Source organism: Drosophila busckii, chromosome X (genome assembly GCF_011750605.1).
Source record: "Drosophila busckii strain San Diego stock center, stock number 13000-0081.31 chromosome X, ASM1175060v1, whole genome shotgun sequence".
Lineage (NCBI taxonomy): Eukaryota > Metazoa > Arthropoda > Insecta > Diptera > Drosophilidae > Drosophila > Drosophila busckii.
Window position 1 is genome coordinate 21,933,994 of NC_046608.1, and position 21,887 is coordinate 21,955,880.

The 21,887-nt window shown below is 33.1% G+C and overlaps 1 protein-coding gene across 1 annotated transcript; it reads right to left on the reverse strand.

Annotated features, from left to right (window-relative positions):
* Window positions 1–1,213: 1,213 nt before the first annotated feature.
* On the reverse strand, window positions 1,214–4,372 carry LOC108605503 (chromatin assembly factor 1 subunit A). The gene is made up of 3 exons (XM_017995252.1): window positions 2,610–4,372; window positions 2,388–2,557; window positions 1,214–2,336 (listed from the first exon to the last, which is right to left on the reverse strand). Exons 1-3 carry the CDS (start codon window positions 4,225–4,227, stop codon window positions 1,293–1,295), a joined length of 2,832 nt encoding a protein of 943 aa, XP_017850741.1. The 5' UTR covers window positions 4,228–4,372; the 3' UTR covers window positions 1,214–1,292.
* Window positions 4,373–21,887: the final 17,515 nt, after the last annotated feature.

Below are 21,887 nucleotides of genomic sequence, written 5' to 3' on the forward strand. Positions count from 1 at the left end.
ATCTAACTGATGATGATTTTGTTATAATTGCCGTTTCGTTTACTATATTATAATATTTTTTTTTGTTCGTCTCGTAACGCATATGGGGCTTAGTTATTTGCGGGGTTGGGGGGCGGGGCGCATTCAAACAATCAATCTACAAAAAAAATCACATACAACGATTAACAATAGCAATATATATAAAACTAAAAGTCTAAACAAATTTATCAGTTCTATGCAACTCCAATAGATCACAGCAATTCACATATATATATGTGTATATAACTTTTTAGCAAACGTCGTGTTTATTTTTTTTTTTTTGTCGGGCATATACTTATTAACTAAATGTATATTTAAACTAAATTTAAAAACAAATTGCAAACAACACTAAAAATAAAGAACAAAAAATTTACCAAGTAATGAAAAAAATGCAGTTTTATTACAATTTGTCAATAATAAATTCATTTTTCTATACGCTTTAATTCTCAATATATATCGAAGACTATATAAAAGCTAAGATTAACAAACTTGCTTCGATATGCAACGCTGATCTTAAGTATTATATATTTATATAATTTTCCTTTCTTTTTTTTTAAAGCGAATCACAAACAACTCGCTTGGTTCGATAATACCAAAAGCTATGTCTTTATTTCTATATTTATATATATATTCTATTTTTCTTTATTTCTTTCTATAGCTTTAGTTATTGTTTGTTCATAGCCCATATAAAACATTATTTTTCTTTGTTTCTTTCTTTTTAAAGACCTTTTGGGAAACAAATATTTATGAGCGGCTTCGATTAAATTTTCAAAAAGCTCACAGCATAGCGCTTATTTGATATATATGTTCTCAAATTATTTGATATATAATAGCCATATATTTTATATATATATTTTTTTTTAATATTACACGATTTATATTTATTATTATAACATATATGGCTCTGATAAAAGCTTAAAGTGCTTCTAAAATGAAAGCATAATTTAATTTATTTTAGTTTTGCTGCAAATCTTACATATTTGTAGATTTAAGCTATGCGACAATAAATTTAAGCATTTAAATGAATTTTATAATTTTTTATTAATATTATTCTCTCTTTTGTTTCTTTGCAGTAAATAAAATTGGTAAGTGCAAAAAAAAATTTAATGCTAACATACAGACAAAAAATATATATATATATATAGTAAGCATATATTTATTGCGCCAATGAAAAAAATAATATAGCGGGATTGGGTCAACAGCATAAAACGTCTAGACATGAAGAATATATATATATAGAATTAAATGCTAATCAAAAAAAAAATGTATTTAAATTAGTCTGAAAGCATGACGACATCTTCATCAGGCGCTGGCACGCTGGGCGTAGCTGGCTTAGTGGGCGTGGCGCCAGGCTTGCGTAAAAATTTGCTAATGAATGCAAGCTTGGGTGATGAAGTGGACGCCAGCTCGACAGCAGCAGCAGCAGCTGGAAGTGAGTTGCGTTTCTTTTGTGCAGCTGGAGCAGGCGGCAAGTGCTCAGCGCTGTCGACTGTGGGCGTGGCAGGCGGCTCCTCTGCTTTGCTAGGATTAGACTTGGGTGTTAGCGTATAGTTCCATTGATTCTGTAGCGTTAAATCGGTTAACTCATATTTTTGTAGCATTGAATCGCTCACAAGCCAGCAAAGACGCTTCTTGGGCTTTTTGGATTTCTTGTTGTCCTTAGCCTCAGCGCTAGGTGTAAGCTCCACGGGTTTCCAGCTTGCCAGCTCATCGAATTTCTCACGCACTAGCGTCTTGGCTGGCAGCAGTTGACCAGACTGCAGTTGCGTTTTCAAAAACTCCAAATACTCGGAGATCAGAAACTGTTTGCTATTGCTATTGCCATGTATAAGACGCACCAGCTGCTGCAGCAGCGGCTCAGTTAGCTGCAGCGGCTCCTCAACAACAGGCAGCTCGTCTTGTGGCGCTGCCGGCGGCTCCAGCGTCAGCGGCTGCAGCTGCCAGCAGGCGTACATCTCAATAGTTTGTGTAAATACCGCTGGGCACAGCAGCGACTTGCCACCCTCGGCGTCCAGCCACACTGGACCCAGCAGACGTGGCTTGATTTTCTTTGTTTGCTTTTTCATTTCCTGCGCAAACTCTTGCTGCAGCACCTGCAGCTTTGCCTGCTGCGCTTCGCGTGTGTGATTATCCTGCTCATCATCGTTTTGCAGCTCCTCATCGCTTAGATGTCCGTGCGGCACAAACCATTCGTTGTATTCCTCCTCAGACTCTTCCTCCGACTCGCGCTCCTTTTCATCTTCGCTGGCGCTAAGCGATTCGCCCGGCTCCTCCTCCTCCCACTCGCAGTCAGAGTCCACTTCATAGTCAAAGTGCGCCTGTTGAGCAAATTTGTAGTACGAGCAGCAGCTAGTAGTGCAGCTACTTACCTTATCCTGTGCCAAAGGACGACGCGCCCTTATCAGCTGACTGCGTTTGCGCCAGGTGCCGTAGTAGGGCGGACGTCGATTGTCGGCAAAGTGCAAATACTTGACACGCATCCAGGGCAGCTGCTTGGCGCGCTCCTCGTCAATGGGCATGCCCGCTGTAGCCAAATCATCTAGCAAAACAAACAATTAGTTGAGTTTGAGCTCCTCAATTCGTTAACTTACCTATAACTTGCACTTCATCATCCTCATCCTCGTCCTTGGCGCGTCGCTTTAGACGCGCATCGCGTTCACTGCGCAGCGGTTTGTGCGCGCCCTGACGCAGCTGCTCCAAATAAAGCTGCGCTGTGGCTTCATTTTCTACACAGCTGCTGTCCAGCTGACGACGCTGGCGTTCGTCCAGCGTTGTGCGTCGCACTGGCGCCAATATCATGTCCTCTTTGATTTGAAACGGTCGAAACGCTGTGTCCTGCTCCTGCTCAGCGTTCAGCTCTGGCTGCTGCTCTTGGGGCTCCTTGCGCAGCTGCTTGGCTACAAAGAATTTGCTAAAGCTCGCAGCAGCGCGTTTTTTCTTTAGCTCTGCTTCTTCCTTTTCCTGCTCTTTGCGTTTGCGCTCTTCGTTCTTTTGCCGCAGCGCTTCCTCTTTGGCCTCGTTGCGTTTGCGCTTCTCTTCGGTCTCAGCTTGACGCTTGCGTTCGCGTTCCTCGCGCTCTTTGCGTCGCTCTTTCTCTTTGTCCTCGCGCTCTTTGCGTCGCACCTCCTCCTTGGCCTCGCGCTCGCTTTTGCGCTGCTGCGCCTGCTGCTCCTTCTCCTGCTGCTTCAGGCGACGCTCCTCCAGCAGCTTTTGCTCTTTAACTTCACGCGCTTGACGTCGCTGCTCCATCAGTTTCAGTTGCTTGGGCGTCAAATGCTTTTCGCTCTTTTCTTGTGCCGCCAGCTCGAGGGACAACGCAGGCTGCTCTGCCTCTGCCTCCAGCTCCATTTCCAGTTCTGTGTCGTTTTCTGGCTCTGCTGCTGGCTTATCCACCTCCATTTCCATTTCCGAGTCCCTTGCTGTCTCTGCTGTTTGCTTATCCAGCTCCAGCTCCGAACTGTTCGGCGCCTTTGCCTCATCAGCGCTGCTCTCTGCTTCGCTTTGTTTCTTCTGCTCCAGCAGCACCTTTGGTTTCTTTTGCGGATTCAGCTGCTGTGCTATAGCTTCTATATCATCGCTGGAGTCACTGCGTTCAGCTGCTGCTGCTGGCGCTGGCTCAGGCGTTGCCTGCGCTTCAGTTTTCTTCAAATGTTTGCGTCGCTTGGCGCGTTTGCTCAGCGGCAACTTAATCTGTATGGGCGCCGCTTGCTCCAGCGACTTTTTGCGCTTGGCTGGCTGCTTCTCTTGCTTTGTTGGCGGCTGCTTCTTGGCCTGCACTTCATCGTCATCATCTTCATCCGCATCTAGCTCAACAACATCCTCAGCCACATCTGCCTCTGTGGCCTTTGATTTTTTGCTTGTTATTACACTCACTGCCATATTCTCTTTGCTATTCGAGCGACGCAGCTGCTCTGTCTCTGCCGCTGCTGATGGCAGCTGCTCTGCTTCGCTGTAGGATAATTTGCGCTTGCGCGGCTCACGCGTCACTTCCTGCTCATCATCCAGTTCTATAATCTCGACTACGCCTGCGCTGCTTGGCGTTGCCGTCGTTGCTGCCTCATCTTTGGCTAGCGGTGTGGTGATCAGCTTAAAGGGCAGACGCGTCTGCACCAATTTCTTGCCGGCGCTGCCGGTGCGCTCTGCCGACTTTGTAACGTTTGCGTCCTTGCTGCGCCCAGTGCTGGGAGTCTTGATAATGCCGGCTGACATGCTGGGGCAAACGGCAAATGTGTTTATTTATAAACAATAAATGATTTGCAGCGCAAGTGTATTTTTTTTCGCGTCTCTTGCCGCCGATTCTTGCTGCAACGATAAGCGATAACACGGCTTCTTTGCAGCCTATCGAACTTGCGCGATCGGAGCGGCACAGCTGCAAATGAACTGCGAACAAGTTGCCATATGCAGTATATATTTGCTTTTTATTTAAATTTAATATATTTCGACATAAAATAATATGTATTTGCTTGCTACATTATGTGCATATATTGTTTAAATTTCAAATAAAACAGCGCATTTGTAGTGTTCAACAGCGCCAGCTGTGCTGCGACTTATCGATAGTTTAGCTAAGACAATTTGTTTAGTTGGCAACGCGAGCAAGTAGTGCGCGCTGTAATGGGCGCGCATTTCAAACTTGAATTTCAAAATGTCGGCTGCTTTGTTTTTTTTTATGTTGCGTATGAACAGTTTGCAATTAAATACAAATTATTATAGGCAAATATATAAAAAGGTTATAACGTCAAGTATTAATAATTAATTAAATATATAATTTTTTTGTGTGTTTTTTTTTTTAAACTTTATTAAAAATAATTCTGCTGTCATGCCATTTGTCAGAAAAATATACAAAGTCTTGAATGCCAAGTATTAATAATTAATTAAATATATATAAAAATATATATATTTTAGTTGTTGTTTTTTTTTTAAAGGCTTAATAAATTCAACTTTATGCACATGAATAGAGACAGAGAAAAGAAATTTAATAATAATGAAAACATTTAGGCAATGTGGAAGGTTCTGTAGACGGAAAATAAGTAACAAAATATATATATGCCTTGCAAAATATATTCAAATAATATTGTTATAATTTTTATTAGGGCTAACAGCAATTTATATAATTATTATATAATATAATTATTTATATAAGTGCTGAAGCAAATTATTTAAAAATACAAAACTCTTAAAAAGCTAAAAGCTTGATATAAAAGCAAATTATATAATATAAATGATGTAGCAAAATAAATTGAAGAACTAAACAAATGAATAAATAAGTAAATAGATGCGCTTAAAATTTATAAGCAATGCAAAAACGTGCATAAATTATAAATGAAGCGTAATAAAAATAATTTCTTAATAAATGTAATAAAATCAATGCTTAAACATTTAAGACATGCGCATAAATTATAAATGTTGCAATTGTGGCAGTGAATTTCAAATGTAAAATGCAACTTGTTTGAGCTGTAAAGCAATTTGTAATTTATTAAAAGCACATTTTTACAATATGTGTGTGTGTGTGTAGCTATTGTGGCTAATCCTAGAGCAGCAGGAGGAGCAGCAACGCTTGCGGCTCAGCATACAGTTTGGTATCTTAATGGAGGCAACGCTTAGTTGCCTTGACTACCAACAACAACTATATGAGGTTTACATTTAATTACAATTTGCTACATCAACTATAGAGCCAAAGCGACGACAGCATGCAAACGTTAAAAGATTTGGCTAGAAATTGCAACCGCTGCACAAGTGTGTGTGCCCGCCCAACCCTTAATGGTTATTAACTGTACTGTAACCCATTTAACTTTCGCTCAAATCTTAAATCTAATATTGACATGTGTAACAACACCAAAGCGTTGAAACCGCCTGCGGGCTGCGGCAGCGGCGGCTGCGGTTTTTGTTTGCCGAGAGTCGAGAGGCCAAAAGGGGAGGGCAGCATATTATACGCATTTTGGGCAGCCATCGACTCTTTTTAATAATGATAGTAATAATTTTGTGTTGAAGTCGTTACCGCTGGGAATAAAACAGCCAAACTGTGTGTAAGCGAGAGCGAGAGCGACAGCAAATGGAAATTCGCTCATGCATGTGAATGCGTGCTGAGCGCTTCTCTATGCTCTGTGGCTCTGAGTTTGGGTTTGGGTTTGGGGTTACGCGCCCTTTTGTAGGTAATAGAAAATCTATTAGCGCGCACAAAACACAAAACTCTCAGGAGAGCATTGGGCTATATAGTGGAGTGGGTGGTGGGCCTGGGCCTGGCTTCAGCCTTTTGATGACACGCAAAGCGCTTCAAACGCCAAAACTGCCAGCGGTACCTGAGGGCTGCGGACTGCGGACTGCGGACTGCTAGGGCTGGAGCTGTACAGTGTGTGGGCTGAAATTAGAGACCTGTTGGGCGTGAAGCGTGCTTGACAAGACTGACTGACTGACTGACAAGCGTGTGTCTGTGTGTTTTTACATTCTTACAATATTTCATATGTTGGCAATTTTTCGTTACAAGCAAACTTGTGCGCACAGTGGTATGAATTAATTGCATTCATATTTAAATTTTAATTGCTTTTGTTGTTCAGCATAAATAGCATAGCTTAAATTAATTTTTAAAAATTTTTCTTAATATTTTAATTAGATGTGGAGTTGTTAAATTTCAATTAAAATTATTTATTTTGCCAAAATAATTGTATTATTAAATTGTTTAATTCAGCAAATTGCATATTTCATACATTTTTAAATGTTAATTGCTGTTTAAGCTACGAAAGTTTATCAAAATAAATGGCATAGCTTTAATATATAATAAAAAAAAAATAAATAATAAAAAATTGTAATATTTTATTTAAAACATTTTGAGCTGTGCATATTTTAATTAGATGTGGAGTTGTTAAATTTCAACTACAATTACTTATTACATTATTTATTTTTGCAAAATAAACAAATATTTGCATTTAACATTGTTTACCATCAAAATTTTGAGCATATTAAAAGCAATGATTTCGTTAGATTATTTTAAATATTTTTATATTTAAAACAAAAAAAAATTATTCAATTATTATTATTATTAGATTAGCTGCTAAGTGTGATTATTATTTAAACAAAATTGACAAAAATATTTGAGTTTATTCAAAGTAATAGAAAATAATTATAATAAATATAATTTAAAGTTAGTTCGATTTTGAAAATATTGAAGTAATTTTTATATTTAAAACAAAGCAAACGAATTATATGAAATTATTCAATTATTATTATTATAAGATTAGCTAGATGAGTTAATTGTTAGCAAAGCAAACGAAAATATTTGAGAAAATAATTTAAAGTTTGTCTGGTTTTGAAAATATTGAAAATAATGCAAAATAATTTGAAGAAAATCTTTTAAAGAACTCAAATTATTTTCAATTTTTTATATAAATAAAAACTTTTGAGATTATTAGATTAGATTAAATGATAGATGAGATTATTATATAAACAAAACAAACGAAAATATTTGAGACATTCTTTAAAGTAATAGAAAATAATTTAAAGTTAGTCTAATAATAATTGCTAATTAAAATTATTTTTGAGTTTGATTATTGAGCAAAAATACAAATTATAATAAAATTATTTTTATTGAAAATAAGTTAAAAAAAATTATATTTTGCTTTGCTTTCAATTTAAATAATTTTTGTTATATATTGCAAAAGTGCAATTAATTGTAATTAAATCATTAAGTTAGCTAAAAGTTGGTCAGTTGGTTGCTGGTTTTGGTACCACTGTGCAAACAAAGTCTTTGGCCTCTTCGTCGTTGTCAAAGCGCGCCTGGAGAGTATTGTATTTAAGTAATTGGAGGGTAAAATGTGTTTCCAATTTGTTGTACCTCTATATACAGTTAGCAACATTTTCTTGTTGTTGTTGTTGTTGCTGCTGTTGTTGCAGCTTAACTGCGTTGAACAAAAGCAACAACAATGAGCGAGTGAACTACGAAGATTGAAAAAAGTATTGAATTACATTTATACAACATTTGGTTGAATAGCTTTTGCGTTCAACCAAACCCACACCCACCCACCAACCCACACCCACCCACTGAACACCCAAGAGGCGCACTGCGGTTTGTGTTTCCTTTTGTTTGGCTTTCGCCAGTGGGTGGTGCCTGCTGCTGTCTCTCTACGCATTTAACTGTATATTTGTGGCTTCCAACTGCGCTAGTGTGTGTCTGTGTGTGTGTCTAGCTTGCAACGCCGTGTTGCAACGTATTTGGCATTCCCCCAGGAATCGCTAGAAAAATTCATTAGTTGGCCCCATTTAGTTGTTAGATACGTTTTTATATATATATATATATATGAAACATATAAAGGACTTATAGTATTTGCTTAGTATCATTTTAGATCAAACAGGTATACGCCTGTCTGTACTGCACTGAAAAAAAAGAGCAGCTACATAGTGTAGCATTAAGTTATGCCAATATTTTTCTTTAATTATTTAGTACGTTTATTATTAAAAATGCAGTCTAACAATTTATTTAAAAAACGAATTAATTTTATTTATTCTTTAAGTAGCACATGCACTTGCAAATCTTTATTAATTAATTTGTTATGTTAGTTTATTCTTAGACGAATAAACTTTATAATTTTTTTTGAATTATATTTTGATATTTATTTAATTAATTATATATTAAATTTCAGTTTAATATTTTAGGTCAAGCTAAACTAATATTTTGAAGTTAAGTTGTTAGTTTATTAAAGCTTGTTAATTGTTTAAAATGCATTTAAATACACAAAGTTTTACAATTTATATGAAATTTGAATTTATTATGCACATGCAAATATTTATTTATTAATTTGTTATGCCAGTTAATTCTAAAAGAATTGTTTTTATTATATTTTGATAATTATTTCATTAAATTTATATAAAAGTAAATATTTGAAATTAATTTGTTAGCGCGTTAATTCTACAAAAAAGGCTATGCATTTTTTTTTAAAATTATTTTACGCATAAACATTAAAGCAGCTTAAAATTTATTTTTAAACTTAAAAAAAAGCTGCGCAATTTTTTAAATAATTATTAAGCACATAAACATTAAAGGAGTATTTTTAAATTAAAAGTGCGCAGTGTAAATTTTTACATTAACAACAAATTTAATAATTTATGCTTATTAAAAACTCAAATTAATTGAGTAAAGTGGCAAACAAATTTGTTAAATTTTTAAAACAGTTTGCTAGCTACAAAAGTTTAATCAACGGAATATTTTATGCGGATTATAATGATGCAAAATTAGTTGACATATGTTTCTCTCAGTGTAGTTGAATCTGGGGCTAACGAACGTGCTTTATTATGCCGTTTGAGCGACACGAACGGCATTAAAATTGTAACAGTGTCAGTCGCAGTCGTCATAGGAAATGGCTAAAAGGTCCGCATAGGGCAGCAACAATAGCCACACACACACACACATACACACACATATGCATTAGAGACAGGTTGACACACTTGCATCCTTCGGACAATGGCCAATTGTTTTGCTTTTCCGTGCGTGGAAACTCTTGCACCGGATATTTCCAAGAAAACGCAATTCCCACACTTTTCACTTGCTCTGCTCTGCTCTCTTTCGCTGCCTACGCTCTTTGATCTGTGGATCGGATCGACACCATAAATGGCTTTCAAAATCAATTCCGTTTGCCCTGCCACACACACATCCGCAGCCCCTCCCCCCACCCCTGAGACGCCTCCGCCTCTAGGCTGCTTTATAAGCTTCATTGCCACAAATTAGTTTCCACATCAAGTTTTGACATTGCCCCCCAAACAAAAAATTCATGAGCCAGCACTTTTTGCCCCCTCGATCAACAAGTCATGCCCACAAATTGCTCTCCAGCTCCAGCACTAGCTCTTTCTCTCACTCTCGGTAGCCTAAGCTCTAGAAATTTGTTCGCAGCTCCAAAAAGTTGTCAGTCATTTCTTTTGGAAAACTGTTGCGCATGCGTTGGCAGAAATCAAATGAAAATCAAATAAAATCACACAAGACAAAAAAAAAAAAAAAATAAAAATTTGCAACTTAATTATTTTATAGTACTAAATAACATACTAAATAAATGTTGGGTATTAAGCTTGCAGTTTTTTATATTGCAGCAAATTATTCAAGCTTAGTTAAAAAAAATTAAATTAGCGCAATATATTCTAGTAAAAATTTATTTTGAATTAAATTTAAATTTATTGCAGCAAATTATTTAATTTATATTTTATGCTTAAAAGTTCAGCTTAGTTAAAAAAATATTGAAATAGTGCAATATATTTTAATAAAAATTTATTTTGAATTAAATTTAAATTTAAATTTAAATTTATTGCAGAAAATTATTTAAATTATATTTTATATTTTTTATATTGAAGTAAAATAAACATTAAAATTTAAAAAAAAATTTGACAAAAATGTCAAAATAAATTTAATTTTGTTTAGCTTTTTTTATGCTGAAGCAAATTAATTTAGCTATAGCTTATTCATTTATTTAACAATGTTTAAAAAAATAGGAAAGTGAGGCAATATTATTATATATATTATATAAAAAATGTAGGCAAAATATTATTTTTTATTCCATTTAATTTCGTATTTTTATTTAAAGTGAGATTTATTAAGCAATATTCTTTGTTATATTTTTGATAAATATTTTAGAGCCTAACAAAAGTTTGGCATTTTTTATGCCGAAGCAAATTAATTAGTTATAGCTTATAATTAAATATTTAACAAAGTTAAACTTAAAAAAAAGGAAAGTGAAGCATTATTAATTATTCTTATTATTATTATATAAAATGTAGACAAAAAATTATTTTTTATTCCATTTCGAATTTAGTTATTTTTTATTTAAACTAAGATTTATAGTGCAATATGCTTAGTTATATTTTTGTTAAATATTTATAAATTATTAGAAGTGAGTATTAGTAAAAATAAATTTATTTTGAAGTTTTTTTTCTGTGCTTGAGCCACATCAATTACAATTGGCCAAATAATTGAGCATGTAATTGGCGAAAATGCATTTTGAATTATTTTTGCGCTACCTTTGAACCTTTTGGAACAAGTCGGCAACGATCAAAACAGCAATGCACTAGACAATATAGAGCACTATATAGAAGAATGAAGAAAAGAAGGTTTGGGTTGAGGCAACAGAAATACAAATGAAAAGATGCGTAGCGAAATTTGTTTTGATTTGAGTTTGAAATGTTGTTTTTATGCCAAAACAAGCGACTGGGGTAGAGCATGAAATTAATATGCCAAAGGTAACAACAAGATGAAAGAGAGAGCAAGAGAGAGAGAGCGCGCGCGATCTTTGAGACTGAGGGTTGCTTGAAAAAAAAGGCCACAGGAAGTCAAAGTGTCAAAGGCTCCTCGTTTATCGATCGAGGCGGAAACGCGGCTAATTTGCGCTTGCTCACTCGCTCGCACACACTAGCGCGCTCTCGCTCTATTGATTGCTCAGCTTGCCAGCCAGCAGTCGCTCTCTCTATTGAATTTGAGCGCATACAATGGGCACTGAATATTCTTTTGCTTTTTATTCCTGCGCCTGTGCAAAATTATTAATTTACGAGCTGTCAACAGTTATTGTTTGCCCGCCTCGTGTTTACATTCAGACAGAGAGACACACACACACACACACAGACAGTTGTAACAGTCTATAGATTTCACTCTGGCGTTAATACCTTTGACAAATTTTTCGTCGGTTTCCCATTGCCGCCGCTTTGGGGTCCCCAAGCCCAAAGCAATTATTCTCGATTAGCCAATATCATGATATCGACATTTTGATATACACCCCCCCGCCCCCTAACTCAGCGCTATTGCCACGTTCTATGTAATTAACAGCATGACTTGCATTTTTATGCTTTTCGTCTTAAGTTTTGTGTTGCTTTTGCCTGCAAGCTTCAAGCTCATTAGAGCGCTAATTAAAGCAAAGTGTTGACAGCAACAGAGAAATATAGAAAGAGAGGGAGAGAGAGAGCGAGAGCAAGAGAACTGCGTCATTGTTTGCACAATAGCTCTAAGCAATTAGTCGGGCCAATGCACCGATCCCAAGCATAACAAAAAAAAAAAGATTCACACACAATTAACCAATTCAATGCTCGAGCTTGCTCTGCTCTGATCGTAGATCAGACAGTTTTATTTTTAAACAAGTTGTCTAATCATTTACTGGATTTATTTCAATATAATAAATTAGTATAAAGCAGTTGAGTCGGTATAGTTTATAGAGTTGTATATTTATATATTTCTTATCAAGCAGCCAAGCTAATTTAATGCGCTTAATCATAAGATATAAATTATTAGATTTATTTTTATTTAATTTATGACTTTATTACAATTAATTTTAAGCAATACACAGCGTTTATTATTAATAATATATAATATAATATAAAACATATAAATTTAAAGTAAAATGAAAAAATATAGAATTGTTGCTCTTTTAATAATGCACAAATTAATTAATTACAAAATTATAGCTGACACTAATTTGTTTAAAATCCAATTATATTAAAAAAATTTTATTTAATTTTTTAATTCTTAAAAATATGCCACAATTTTTAAATACATTTTATTTGAAACTTATGTGCTTAAAATTAAATATTATTCTTACAACTAAAAATTTATTTTTAAAATTTTTTATTTAATTTTTTAATGCTTCAAATTATTGCTATGCATACCACACAATTTTTAAATTCAAAATATTAGTTGAAACAATAAATAAATATTATTCTTAAATTTAAAATTTATTATTATTTTTTTAAGTTCTTAAAATTATTTCTATGCCTAACCCACAATTTTAAAATACAACAATTTAATTGAAACTGTTGTGTTTAAATTTAAATATTATTCTTGCAGCATAAATTTATTTTAAAAATTTTGTATTATATTTTTAAAATTTTAATTATGCATCTGCCACAATTTTTAAATACAAAATAAATTCTTACATCATAAATTTATTTAAGAAATGTTATGTAATCAATTTTTAAATACAAAATTTTAGTTGAAACTAATGTGTTTAAAATTAAATATTATACTTGCAGCGTAAATTTTATTTTTAAAAATTTCATTAAATTTTTAGTGCTTAATATTATTGCTACAATTTTTCTTTTTGCAGCTCATGAAAAAAAAAGAAATAATAATAATTTAATATAAGCATAATTTAAAATGCTAATATTATTTATTATTTTTAATTAATAGTTTAAGCATTGAGCTGTTAATTAATTGCCACATGGCTATAGACTAATTACTGAGAATTTAATTAGCATATAGAGCCATATGTTCTGAACGATTAGGAGCGCTGAGGCGCTGAGCCGTTGATCTTGAGTTTAGGGCTAAGCTAGTGGATCGCAGCGCGCTGATCGCTGAGCGAGATCGCTCGGCGGCAAGCTTATCGCATTAAGCCGGGCTATGCCGGCAGCTAATCCTGTGAGCATGTCTGGACCTGCCACATGAGGCAAGCGGCGGCGGCGTTGATAAGGCGGCAGCGGCAGCAAAGCCAAGTGGGTGGCACTTGGGCTTGGGCCTTAAGCTGTTGGGCAAACGTTAAGCGGCAGCAAATGCCAAAGGCAAACAGCAACTGCTGAGGACGCGCACAGGTGCCCACTAGAAAAGAGAAAGCGAGCGAAAGAGAGAGAGAGAGAGAGAGAGCGCATTTTTTGTCTTCTTCTTTTTTTTTGTCAATTGTCAAAGCATTGGCGTTGTTTTGTTTTTTTGCGACTCGCTGCTTGACTCAAGCTGAAGCTCAAAAGTTAGTGCCACTTGTTGTTGTTGTTGCCACTCAATTGTCCTTGTTTTCAACACACACACAACCACACACACACACATGCGCGCACTTGCTCAAGTGGCTGCTGCTGCTGCTTGGGCTCTTAAAAATTCTAAATGAGCAATTCATGTTGTTGGCAACGCTACTTGAGCCACTCACACTCACTCACACATATCCTTTGGCCTCAACGAGTTGCATTTGTGCTTCAATTCTTTTTGTTGTTGCCTTTTGTGCTGCTTCTTATTATACTTATTACATACCTATGTCTACGTCTGTGTGTGTGTACTCGTTTTTTTTTTTTAATAATCAACTGACTTGACTTTTGTTGCACACACTTGCAAAAAGCTAAAAAAAAGTCATCATATAAATAATAATATCATTGTGTGTGTGTGTGTGTGCATAAATAAAATGCGGCAGTCTCATTATTGTTTACACACACACACACACATATAATGTCATAATGCCGCTCACTTTTTATGATAGTTCAACTGTAGCACAGTGGGCTGCATTTGCGTATTTGCGCTCAAATTTCGCAGCCAATTAAAGCTTTAGTTAGTTACTTATTTAACTGCAGCATTAGTTTAACATAATTTAAATACAAACAATTAAGCTGCGCGCTTAAATTACTCAAAACAGTAACAAATAAATTTCAAACAAATTGTAAATAAAATTTAAAAATATTTTATAAATTTATAGCTTAGCAAAAAAATTTCTAGTCGTTATCAAATTGTTTATGCTAAGCAACAAATTTTTTTATTAAACAAAAATTTTGCATTCAAATTTTATGTCTGAAATAAACTTCAAATTAACATATTATAAAAATTTTAAAAATTTATTTTGGACATTAACATATAAATTTAAATTTCTAAATTTATTTTTTGACATAAACAATTTTTTACATTTAATTTATTCTTAACATAAAAACAATTCTAATATTTAAAACTAACATGTAAATTTAAATTTCTAAATTTATTTTTTGACATAAACAAACAATTTTTTATATTTAATTTATTTTTAACATAAAAACAATTCTAATATTTAAAACTAACATATCAATTTAATATCCTAAATTTATTATTTGACATAAAAACAATTTTTTTATATTTTATTTAAGCTGCAATGCAACATTTATTTAATTATAATTAGCAATCAAATGTTAAATGAAAAATACAGCGCATGAATTTATTATAACAAAGTAATGAGTAAAACTTAAGCTAAATTAATAGTTTAAAATAATGAATTTAAACTCATATATGTTGACACAATTTAATTTAAGTTTAAAGAAATATTATTTTAAACATTTCGTTTATAAAAATGCACAAAGCGCTTTATTAAAATCAAAGCATTTTTATATGTCAATATATTTTTAAAAAATTACAATTGCTGCTTAAAAAAAATTAAATAATTTTAAATATATATTAATATTAAATATTCAAAAAATTTTACGCACATGCTGCTTTTTTTAAGTTAAAATTGTTTGATTAATAATAATAATATTAATATTAAATGCATAAAATTATTTACTGACTGATTAAAATTATTTGTATAAGCAATTTAGCTGCTTTTAACCACTGTGCATAGTGTCTGCTGTAAATGTCCTTATTTTTTTGCATATAAAGAGAGAGACTGGGAGTGGGAGTGGGCGTGGGCGTGGCTGCTGCGGTTTTAACACTCGAAATATTCAATTACACGGCGGGCGGTCGACGTTTATTACGAAGGCGGTAAAGTGCCACGCCCTGCAACGTTTTGAGTACCGCTTGGCAGGCAGGCAGGCAGTGAGGCAGTCAGGCAGTCACTGTTGACACTTAAGCTCAGGCGGTGGTATTTAATATGCGGCTCAACATTCTTTACAATTCGCCAACTTATTTTTTTTTTTCATTTTTTTTCGCTGCTATACAAACAACAACAGATGAGAGAAGAAAGAGCCTGAAATTCACTCGAAGCGTAGCAAATGAAAATCGTCAAGTTGTCATTGCTTAGAGTTGGACATTGATGAACACACCCCCCAACCCCCCAGCCCACCCCCCGCTAGGGTTAAGTTCAGATTTTTGGTTGCTGCTGTGATAAGTCAGAGTGCGCGGCAAACTTCCTGCTGATTGCTTAATTGACAAAGAGCATATGCGTTGCATGAATGAATATATATATATATAGCATATATATATATGGTCGGTTGTCATTGTTGGTGGTCATAAGCTGCAAGCGCGGCCCGCTGCGGAGGCAGCGAAACGTTGAAAATGCATTAAGAGGAGTCAAATTCAATCGGGCCACAGCTTTGGCTGCCAGCGCCAAAAGATTAAAATCTAAAAAACTGTCAATTAGAGCACACATTTTTCCTCATCAAAACTCAAGTAACCAGCGACCAACAACAATGCAACACATACACAGTAGTGCGCTCCCACCTCCAGTCTCCCAGTCTCCAGTTCGACCAAAGCAAGTCCGAGTCCGAGTCTCTGACTCTGTCTCTGTCTCAGTCTCAGCGCACAAAACTTAAGCTGCGTCCGTCAATGTGACGCTGACGGCAAATGGCGTCCCACGTTGCCAGAGCCGCCAGAGCGCGCCCATTGCCCAATGCCCATTGCCCACTGACTCTATGCACTCAGAGAAATTTGCTTACAGTCCATGCATAATTAGCGCCAAAAGTTTTTAGTGCGAGCTAAGCAAATATATTTGTAAATTTACTTATTAGTTACTTATTTGTTAGACATAAATTTTTATTTATTTTATTTATTTTTTATTAAAAGCCTCAAAACTATATCAGAATTTGTATTTTAGAAAATATTACTCAAGAAATAGTTTCGTCTTTTTTTTAGCATATTATAACTCAAAAAATAATTAAAAAATTATTTTTATCTGATAAAATTATAACTCTAGAAATAATTGGAAAAACTTAAGAGAATAATTTTAATTATGAAGAGTTTTTATGCATAAAAGTTTAACTAACAAAAACAATATTTAGTTAACAAAAATATTACTCAAGAAATAATTTTTAAACAAATATAATTTAAAAAATTACTATACAATATTACTCAAATAATTATTTGTATCTAATAAAAATAGAATTCTAGAAATAATCAAAAATATTACACAAGAAAAAGTTTATTTATAGAAAAAATATAAAATGAAAATATAAGCTAGAAATTATTACAAAATATAATCAATTATAATTAATTTAAAATTTATTTTTTTTTTATTTAATAAATATTATTTTATTATGTTAACATTTTATATATTTTGTAATAATTTCTAGAGTTATATATAAAAAATTTTATATTAAATTAATTTCTTTTAGTTATATTTTTGCTGAAAATAAACTTTCTCTTGAGCCATATAAAAAATATTAAAAAAAATTTATAAAGCAAGAAATCATTTTAAAAATCTTTATCGCTTATTGCTGTAATTGATTTGGGAACAAAATATAAACAAGCAGCAAATTTAAATTTTTTTTAAAATTTATTTATTTTTGTTGAGCTTAGAACAAAAATTAAAAAATAACAAACTGTTGCTGGTGCTTAAAAAAAACTTTAAAATACAGATTTTTTTATTTATTTATTTATTAAATCGTGTTGCAAATTTTGGCAAGTGCGAATCCATTAGGCTCAAAATTTGCTGTTAAGTTGCGAACACATTGGGCCATGTTTTGTTTTTTTTTTGTGTGTGTGTATTTTTTTTTTAAGTGTAAAGCGTGTGTAGCGAACTAAGTCGCTGGACGCGTCGTCAGGCATTTGGAATTCATTGACATATTTCTTTTATTTTATGTGCGTTTATTTTTTGCTACTGCGCTCTCGCTCACACAGCCATATAGCGCTGTCTCTGTCGTCAGCTTGTGTGTCTTTTCATTTGACTTGGAACGACAAATGTATTTTTTAATTCACTAGCGCTACAACGCGCTGAGTGGGCGTGGAAGGGGGCAACGCCAAAGGTTTTGAATTACAGGCACACACACACGCACATACATACACATGTATATTAAAGTTTTATATAGTTAAAGTAAAGTTCGATCTGTTGGCGTAACAAGCTGCAGGGCAAGCAACTAACTAAGCAAACCCAGCCCTGGCCAACTTCAGCTTCTTTTTTTCTTCTTCTTCTTCTTCATTTTCTTTTATATGTGTATTTTGTTGTGCTCTGTTGTCTTTGGTCTTTGTCTTGGCGTGTGTTGCGTCTGGGGCGGTCAGACAATGAGAGGAAGAGCTTAAAAATAATACCTTGGCTGCTTATATGTGCGACGGCCCTAGTTACAAAGCCTCCAACCCTCAACTCTTGGTATCTAAAGCGTCTGTATCTTTATCTTTTAGTTGTGTGTATGTGTGTGTGTGTGTGTGTGCGTTGTCACCAGATACTTCGTAGCAGCCAATGCAAGTGTTTAAAGCTGCAAGTGCTTCAGTTTTTGCTGCTTTGCCCTTCATGTGCTGCGGTTAAGCTTGCGGGTGCCTAAAGCAGAGTGAGGGGTGTGTGGGGGAGGCAATAGAGTAGCTAACGCTCATTGGCTCGTTGGGGGCAGCGCTGTGGATCGCGTGGATCGTAAGCGCTCAAGATCAGTTGAGAAAGTTTGCGCAGTTTCAAAATAAAAAATGGCGCAGGGCTAAGACAAAAGAAATTGCGTTAACTTATTAAACTTATAACCTAAATAAATAAAAATAATATAATAATAATAAATTTAATTTAAATTTTTTTATTTTAATTTTTAAATTTAGTAAAATATTTTATTATTAAGCTACGAAGTTAGATTGTTGATTGCCTAAAATACATAAAAAACAAAAAAACATTTTCAAAATAAATTTATAAAAACTAACATACAACTTTTATTATTATTATTTTTTATTGTTATGGCACATAATGCCATTAACTAAAATTAAATGAAATTTAGTTCAAAGTGCATTTTTAAATTAAATGTATATATGCAATTTATATAACATTTAAACCTAATAATAAAACAAATATTATAAATAATATTAAATGAAAAATGTGCAGCTGTAAATAATTTATATTAATTAATAATAATATTTTTCATATTTGATATTAGTTTTGCTATATAATAGTCTATCTTAAGCTTATTTACAACATTTAATTAAGTAAACTAAATATATTATTTGATAATGATTTTTACTAATTTATTCATCAACTAAATTAAATTAGTGCATTTTAAAATGTAGCAAAAATTATTTAAATAAAATTCAAAACAAAAACTAAAATTTTAACAATTTAAATGTTGCAGCTATTAAATTAATAATTTTATTTATTTATTTATTTATATAACTGTAGGCTTAAAGTTTAAACTTAAGCTTCAGGGGAGGCAGCCTTAGCTACTGATGTCGACAATCATTATCTGTTGAAGTACCATGAAATTTTAGTTACCAGTGTTTTATGTTTCTCCTGAGATTATATGAAGTCATCAAATTGATGCGAGACAAAGTTCCCAGGTCCGCTAATTCAAATATATAATTACATATAATATTATAGAAGTACATCCATAGATGCGTAATGAACCTGACATTCCTTAAAATACAATTTGGAAGGCTCAGACAACTCTTTAGTGTGTCTGAGCTGCTTAACATTTGCAGCTTTTAAACTCAGTCGCTTTGTTTGTCACATTATCAAACAGCATGATCGAATTACCCGTTAGGGATATATATATATATATGTATATATAGATGGATTAGGTGCGAACACAATGCAGCTGAAGGAGCCAGCGGCGCAGTTAGTTCGATTAGCCAGACGAGGACAATCAACACCTTTGCATCAAATCAGCTGCGCAAGCAGCAAAGTGAGTGAAAGAGAGCGCCGATCTCTTGTTGTTGATAGTTCCAATTTCTTCGGTACCAAACTGCACCCAAAACTCTGTTGTCAATCAAACGATCGGCTTACCAGCCAAAGCACTCAAAATTGAAAAACTCATCTGCGCGTCCAGGCAATTGCATTGTTTTGAATGTTTTTGTGTGCACCTCTCTCTGTCTCTCTCACTCTATATAGAAAGCATATTTAATAAGTCGCACAGACTTATTGTTTAGTTATGAAGGCAAACCTCTCTGGGCATTGACATTTCTCACTTGGGCGCGATAAGCAATCAGTGAGAGCATAAAAAAATAGAAAGAAAGCAACGAAATGCAAAAACAGCCAAAAATGGGCTCAAAACATTTCAATTAGGCAATAGTTTTCGGTAATTCAATACGTAATAAGAATAAAGAACGAAAGAAATGCGCAAAGGCAAAGTAGCCAGGGGGGGAGGGGGAGAGAAGTGATGCAAGTATCAACAAAATAAATAAATAATTGTTGGTTATCAAATTCAAATTTAAGCGACTAATATTAAAATAATTAAAATTGAAAATAAATAACAAAAAAATATATATTTTATATATATTCTTTTTTATGCAAAGAATTTATTTAAAAAGTAGTTAATATAGTTTGAGTTTAATTACTTAAATATAATTTGCTTTTATTGGTATTTTTGGCTATTCCATAAAAAAAAAATTGTTAGTTATCAAAATCAAATTTTCAATTTTCAATATTTTTGCAATAGAATAATATTAAAATTCTTAAAATTAAAAGTAAATAAGAAAGAAAATCTATAAAAAAAAATAAATACAGCATTTTAAGTTCCCAGACGGTTTCTAAAGCATTCGAGCTGCTAATTTTAAAACTAGTTTTTTATTTTATATATAATTTTTTTTCTTTATGCAAAGAATTTATGACTATAGTAAAAAATATAGTCTTGAGTTTAATCACTTAAATATAATTTGTTTCTTTATTAGAAGCTTCGGTTATTTCAATTAGGAAAAGTTATCAAAATAAAATTGTATTATACTTCTGTTATTAATTGTTTTGATTTAGGACTATTAACAATGCTTTTAAATGAAAGCTGTATTTAAATGTTATTTTTCATTAATAAGAATAAATAAGAAAAAAAATCTATAAAAATATAATTAAAGCAATTTAAGATCGAACTGCTAAATTAAAAACTAGATAATTGTATTTTTTAAATCGACTAATAATTAAATTCTTAAAATTAAAGATAAATAAGAAAAAAATCAATAAAAAAAAATAAATCAAAAACTAGGTAATTGTTTATATATAACATTTTTATTTATATATAATATTTTCTTTATACAAAGAAGTTACTAATATAATTCATTACACTAATATTATTTTATATGTATATAGAATTTTTTCCTTATTGAAAGAATTTATTAAATACATTTTTTTTAGAAGCTATGGCTATGTTAACTAAAAATAAATATATTTTCAACAGTTTATTTACATGCATAAATTAATTTCATTTAAAACAAAATTAGCTCAATTTTTTCTTATGTCACTAGTGACTCATGTTAAACAATTATTATTATTATGCTAATTGCTGCAATATAATATTAAACTTAAATATTTAAAATTGTATATTATGCTAATTGCATTGTTATTTGCCAATCAATATTTGTTTAATCTAAACTAAGCTCTTGTCACTAATTAACTTTATTATAATTTTGATGCACAGCATATGGCCAGATTATCGATCAACTTTTTAAGCTCAGCAATTTTCTTCTGCTGCTTCTTGCTCATTTATTTTAATTAGCTGAGCAAAATGCTGACATATGCAGTGCGAGTTCAAAATCCAGAGCAATTTGAAAATAAAGAAAAAAAACTTGCGCTAATGCCAAAGCTTATGCAGTTACCTTTTTAAACAATTCATGCGCTGTCTCTGTCGCACTCGCACTCGCTGTTGAGTTGTGGGTGAGCCTAATGCCAGCGCCTAGCAACGACTCGAGTCGGAATCCCAACGCCTCTTGAATTAGTTACCCCGAACTAATCAGCCGGCAAACCTGAAAAATCTTTTCTTTTTTTTTTTAAATCTACAACAGGGTTGCCACGGGTTGCGCTTAATTGAGCATATGCCAATTAGCCGTTAGCTAACAAAAGGCAAAAATATATTTGCAACATGCAAATGTTGAGTGGGCGGGGCAGGGGCTGGAATGGGGTGGTCATCATTAGTTTAGTTTGTATTATCAACGCTCAAAAGCAAGTTGCATGTCAATAGCCGAAATATTAACAAAAATAACGCGATGTACACTGTAAACAATTTTTAGGCATTATGTATATAATATATAAATAATTAGCGCACATTAAATTATTGTTAGCTTAAGCTTCTTATTATTTTTATTTTAGTTACATATCTAT

What these genes read in the sequence shown, in the direction of transcription:
- LOC108605503 (XM_017995252.1), bottom strand. Translation starts at nt 4,227, where the DNA reads ATGTCAGCCGGCATTATCAAGACTCCCAGCACTGGGCGCAGCAAGGAC. An exon ending in TGATGAAGTGCAAGTTATAG is followed by an intron (nt 2,558 to 2,609) that starts GTAAGTTAACGA and finishes TTGTTTTGCTAG; the next exon opens with ATGATTTGGCTACAGCGGGC. An exon ending in GTCCTTTGGCACAGGATAAG is followed by an intron (nt 2,337 to 2,387) that starts GTAAGTAGCTGC and finishes TTTGCTCAACAG; the next exon opens with GCGCACTTTGACTATGAAGT.